General features: G+C 44.6%; 1 protein-coding gene across 4 annotated transcripts in view; it reads left to right on the top strand.

Moving 5' to 3' along the window:
- ARHGAP36 (Rho GTPase activating protein 36) overlaps positions 1 to 2,914 on the top strand; it is a 52,502-nt gene extending 49,588 nt beyond the window's left edge. For all 4 annotated transcript variants that reach the window (XM_019426989.2, XM_019426990.2, XM_019426988.2 and 1 more), the window contains one exon: positions 1,658 to 2,914. In XM_019426989.2, coding sequence (XP_019282534.1) covers positions 1,658 to 1,815 — 158 coding nt within the window. In that variant the 3' untranslated portion in view covers positions 1,816 to 2,914. The remainder of the gene's footprint in view (positions 1 to 1,657) is intronic.
- The last annotated feature ends 3,086 nt before the right edge of the window (positions 2,915 to 6,000 follow it).

Below are 6,000 nucleotides of genomic sequence, written 5' to 3' on the forward strand. Positions count from 1 at the left end.
AACCTGATGATGAAATTCCAGAACTCATTGAAATCCCAGACTTTGAAGAAATACCATATTTTGATATGGTCCCAGACCCTGAAGGAGCCCCAGATGTGCAAGAAATCCCAAATCCTGGAGAAAACCCAAACCACGACCTTGAAGAAGGGCCAGATTTTGAAGACAACCAAAATCTTGACCTTGCAGGAATTCCCTATCTCGATGTAATCCTGAACAATGAAGAAGCCTCAGATACCGATGAAATCTCAGACCATGCAGATGCTTCAGAACATGATGAAAACCCAGATTCTGAAGAAGATCCCAATCTTGAAGAGGTTCCGGCTCTTGATGAAATCCCAAATGATGTATCCTCAAATGCTGAAGCAATTCCAGGCCACGAAGAAGCCCCAGAGGTCAATGGGATTTCAAGTTCTGATGAAGACCTTGATTTTGAAGAAGTCCCAGCTCTTCATATGTTGCCAAGCCCTGAGGAAGCCCCTGGGGGTCATGAAATCCTAAATCATGAAGAATCCCCAGAGGTTAATGGACTCTCAGACCCTGAAGAAGACCCCAATCTTGAAGAGGTACCAGCTCTTGATGGAGTCCCAAATGATGAAGAAACCTCAGATACTGAAGAAAATCCAGATCAGGAAGAACCTCCAGAATTCAATGGAATTGCAGGCTCCGAGGAAGGCTCCAACCCTGAAGAGGTCCCAGCTCTCCATGTGGTAACCAGCCCTGAAGATGTCTCTGATTTTGATGACATTCAAGACCAGGAAGAATCTTCAGTTACTGAAGAAATCCCAAGACACAAAGAATCCTCTGATGTCAGTGGAATCCGAGACTCTAAAGAAAACCCCCGTCTTGAAAAAGGCTCAGTATTTAATGTGGTTCCAGAGCCTGGGGATGCTGAAATTCACAATGAAATTCCCAGTTCTCAGAAAGACCGAGCCAACACTTTTGAAGAGGATGAAGTTACCAATTTGGTTCCAGAGCCTGAAGATGTCTCCATTCTCAACACAATTCCAGACCCTCAGCCAGACCTTACCGTCAGTCTTGATGAAATCATGAATGTGGAGGCTGTCCCAATGCCTAATGATCTTGACTCTAGAGAAGTTTGGAGTCCAAAGGCAATAAAGTCCCACAAAGAAGATGCAGATGTTACATTTCTTGTAGATACCACCCTCCTTAAAAACAAGTCTCAGCCTGGCCAAGTCATGGACCACAAATCCTCCCCAGAGTCATTGATGACTGACACCTGCTTTCTCCCTTTCACGAAGTGCTGTAAGCTTCCGGCTCCAGCTTTGTTACTCATTTGCTTAGTAAAATTAGTCAGGCTGGTTGTAGGGTGGTGGTGGTTGTTAGGGGGCCGCCCTCTTCCCCACCTGCCCGGTGGTATTGTCCATTTGCTGTAAGCACGGGGTATCTGTCTCACTCTTCCTGTTCTCTAACCCAGCCCTACCCCCACCACCTTCTACAGGGGGCCTAGATTTAGAGATATGTGTTCCACTGTTAGGCTGCAGTTTTCTTAACATGTCAAATAGGGATGATCTTTCCTACTCTAACTTCTTGCTTCGTATTGTATTTGAAGTGCAAAATTAGGTCTTAGTCCCTTGCGTGCTGTGCAAAGTATGAAGTCTGGAAACATTAAGGAGTTAACACTGTTACTATTTTCCAGGTTCCTCTGAGGAGCCAGCTGTGCCTCCCGGCACTGCCCGTTCCCATGACGATGAGGAAGGAGCGGGTAACCCCCCCATTCCGGAGCAAGACCGCCCATTGCTCCGTGTGCCCCGGGAGAAGGAGGCCAAAACTGGCATCGGCTACTTCTTTCCTTAGATGTTTTTCCTTCTATAAGGTGCCGGACAGGGGAAAAGGGTGGGGGTAGACCTGGGATGTCACAGGAAACATTGAAGAAACGTTGAGGGTAAAGATCTGAGGGTAAGAAGGATTTCCACCTGATGCTCGGGTCAGGCTGAGAATTCCAAACACACTGCCAGCCCCTTCACCGGGGAAGTTTGGTCTCTTCAGCTAGTAAAAGCAGAGATGTTTCTGTGTCATGCCCAGGCTCCCTGGTGCTACCTTGCCTTTCTCTTTTACCCCTGATCCTGGCTTTCCCACACTACAGCCTGTCCTTTAATTGATGTGACATTTGTGGTAAACACCTTGTCCCAGAGAAGCTCACAAATCTCGAGGTGCTTTCCCTCCCCCCAAAAAAGGGAATTGCATGTTTTTCCTGACTTTCCTTCCCTCCTCCCAAGAGCTCAATTGCAAAGGCCCTCAAGAGGCATGCTAGGACGTCATTTCAGGACTGACAGCTGACAAACAATTAACGCTAAACCATGTCACACCAACTCATAGCCGTGTCCCCACAGCAACTCCACCACCTCAGGATTTTTTGCCCGCCCCAAATTATTTAGACCAATGGCTCATCAAATAGCCACCCCCAAAATTCTGTGCAGTTTTGCTCAGGTCACGCTAACAGGGAAACCTCAAATGTAAGCCTAACTAGCCTTCTGGGGTCAAAACTTAGAGGAAAAATTTGATTTTATTACCTAGATCTGTTTTACAGACAGCTGGAGTTCACACCCTGCTGTCAGCAAAACAGCTAGTTAGGTAGAGACACATAGTTCCAAGTAGTTCAAGTCACCTGATTCCAAACGCTCTTACCTATCGTCTCTGTAGCTCCTCTCTGCAGGACGGTACAAATTTGCGGGACATGCTCTGGTAACACGCAGATATGGGTTATGTATGACATCCAAAATTATAGCTGATATTGAGGGGTAACAACTGCTAAGGTCCACAGAATGAAGAATGTATTGTATTGAGGGATAGAAATTGATCACACAATGGGTAACAACCGCAGAGCTCGAAGATTTGTGATTGTTAAAACTTCTCTGGCATTTAATCATTAATAAACATCTGTGTTGTGACAGCAGCATATTCATGGCTTACTGTGTGTGTGTGTATGCGTTTAATTTGAAAATTGGATTGGTGAGCTGGGAAGCTCTGACTAGAGCTGAAGGGGAAAGAGAAATAGGGAAGAGGGATAAAGGAGAGGGGGTGACATGGAATAATGGGATGTGGGGGAATGGACTAAAGCAGGGGTGTGTAGAATAAAGGGGAGGGGTGATGGGGAATAAAGGAGAGAGGTGACACAGAATAAAGGAGAGGGGGTAGGGAATAAAGAAGAGAGATGATTGGTAATAAAGTGTTGGAGGTCAGAAAGACAAAAGGGGAGGGGTTATGGGGAATAAGGAGGAGATGATGGGGTATGAAGGGGAAGGGTGATGTGGGATAAGGGGGGGTGATGTGAGATAAAGGGATGGAGGTAATGGGGACAAAATGGGGGTGATGGGGAATAAAAAGCAGAGGTGATGGAGAATAAAGAGGCGGAAGTGATGGAGCATAAAGGGGAAGGGTGGGCGACATGGAATAAAGGGGAAGGGGACATGGGATAAAGGGGAGGAGGGTGTGGAGTAAAATGGAAGAAAGGGGAAGTGCTCTAGTTGAATAAAGAGAAGAAAGGGTTAAAGTCGGATAAATGGTTGAGAAGGGATGAAAGAGAAACTGGAAAGAATGAAGCTTAAGAGGAGGGCCTCTAAAGGGAAAAGGAGGGGGATAAAGGGAGAAATCACTAGATGTTCTCAACTGAGAAATCCCCTTTGGATTGGTGAAAAATGAAAACCTGAAAACATCTGGAAATACATGATTTTCAGGGCAAGAGAAGAACGTGTTGCTGTTTGATTGACAGGACCTCCAACCTTTCTCGAAAACTTAAGACTTCATGACATGCTTGGAAATTTCCCGTGTCAGGCACAGGGCCCCGGGAGAGTGAAACGTTGTGTATTATTTATTTTTGTACACTTTGCTTTAGGATATTTCCTCACATAGAGTTTTACAGAGAGCAGAAATGTAATAACATTGGGTCCCTCCCATAATAATTATCATAATTATTATAATAATCATTGACATATATTGAGTTATTCCAAAGTGTCTGACACTGGGTTTGAAGCTTTACATGCATCATTTTATTTAATATTCACAACTCTATGAAGTACATGCTACTGTAATCCTCGTTGTTTCCTGGAAAACAGTGAGAAACAGAGAGGTCAAATAATCTCCCCAAATTAAACACCTGGTTAGTGGAAAACAGCCAGTCTCCAAAGCTCGGGTGTTTCACCACTAGATTACCCTGGGCCATCCATTTTAGAATTCTTCCTCTGACAAGAAGATACTTTGTGATGTCTTGGGGGAGTTATTTGAATGGGATTTGCACTTTTAACAAGCAAGGTTCACCCTCCTTCCTCATAGGTCCTTTCTCTCTAGATAGAACACGCTACTAGACAACTGTGCTAGCTCATGCGGACCCTGGTGTATGCATCTAGGGCCCATATGTATTAAAGCCAGTGGGAAATGTAAAGCTCATTTATTCCAACTCTGTTCTTATATAAATGGTCACACAAAAGGTTTATATTGGCAAACAGCTGACTTGAGGTTAGAGATCTGGATTAATATTCAGACAAACCTTCTGACTGCCATTCCAGAACTTTACAGGGCTAAAATAGTAAAATGTGTCCCCAGAAGAGTTTGCCTGTACTTTCCCCACTCAGCTTAAAAACCAACCAATAAACCAGATAATAAGCAGGAAAGCTGATTGTTTCAAAACATTCCTTTTACTTCCAGGCCTTCCCTGAAACCAGGTTTTTTCCCTGATCCTATTGTTTCCTTGCATTCCTCCCCAGTGCTGACTGCTAACCAGAGGGTTTGAACTGAGAGTGACAAATGGATGTGGGCATTATCCCCACTCTTCCCCATACTCTAAGGGAGATCTCAAGAGACTTCCTTGACACTCCAAGTCCTGGTCTCATCCCAGGTGGCCTTGACAATATCCACACAGAAGACCCATCCTGCACAGCCTGGTCTCACCCTCACCACCCCGTCCTTTACCTTCTTAGTGCTTCAACCAATCACTTGGCATCACTGGATATGACTGGATTTCTGAGGGGTCAAGTTCAATATCCCATTGTGTCTTGAATCTCCTAACAGTGGCTGGGTCCCACGCATCTGCTATTTGGCTGCATTGAGGTGCCTAGTGCCTCAAGCCTTTCCTTTCTTCTTTACTTCTTCCCTCATCCAGCCAGATGTCAGGGGATAACGATTTAGAACTGACCACCTCTTCAACCCTTTGCCCTCCAAATACCACACCTGCACTAGTTAGTCTTAGGTTTGAGGTCCTCTGAACATCTGATCTCTCCAGTCTCACAATAACCACTGTGAGAGACAGGAGTAGCACTCCACATATTGGTGCTTCTAAGGGTTAGAATTTCCAGGCTCAGCTGGTCCCTCAGGCCAGTCAGTAATGCTTCACGTGCCCCAGGTTGTCTTCTTCTCTAAATCTCCACTCATTCATATTCCATTTCTACATCATTCCCCTCAAATAGCAGCCCTATTCACTTGAACTCATCTCAAATACATCCTCTCTTCTGCTTTATACTGGTTTACTTTCCTCTTTTCTAGTTTCTTTAGGTAGGAACTTAGATTATTGATTTTCTCTTTTCTGGTGTAAGCTTTCAGTACTTTGCGGTGTACCACAAGTTTGATATGTTGTATTTTCACTCTGTTTAGCATTTTTTTTTATTTTCCCTTGAGACTTTCTCATTGACCCACAGATTATTTAGATGGTTAGTTTCATTTCCAAGTGTTTTGAAAGTTTTCTGTTATCTTTCTGCTATTGATTCATAGTACTGCTTGGCTCACCTGATGTAGATGGGACTTCCATTTGATCTAGAGGAAGGATGAGCCTTCCTGGCCCACGTTCTATTGCTAAAACGAAGCTGGTGTTCAGGAAATGGCAGGCCGGGGTCACCTTTTTCTGTTGGATGAGAGGTCATAAGATGTCCTCATACTGTGCTGTTTCTCCAGTCCTGGGATCCCAAACCAGTACACCTTCCTCTGTCATCTTTCAGAATTCTCTTTTGGTTTGCTCTGAAGTTATTTCCGGGCTTTATAGTAGGTATTTCC

Source organism: Panthera pardus, unplaced genomic scaffold (genome assembly GCF_024362965.1).
Source record: "Panthera pardus isolate Hobbes unplaced genomic scaffold, ASM2436296v1 HiC_scaffold_27, whole genome shotgun sequence".
In the NCBI taxonomy this organism is placed as follows: Eukaryota; Metazoa; Chordata; class Mammalia; order Carnivora; family Felidae; genus Panthera; species Panthera pardus.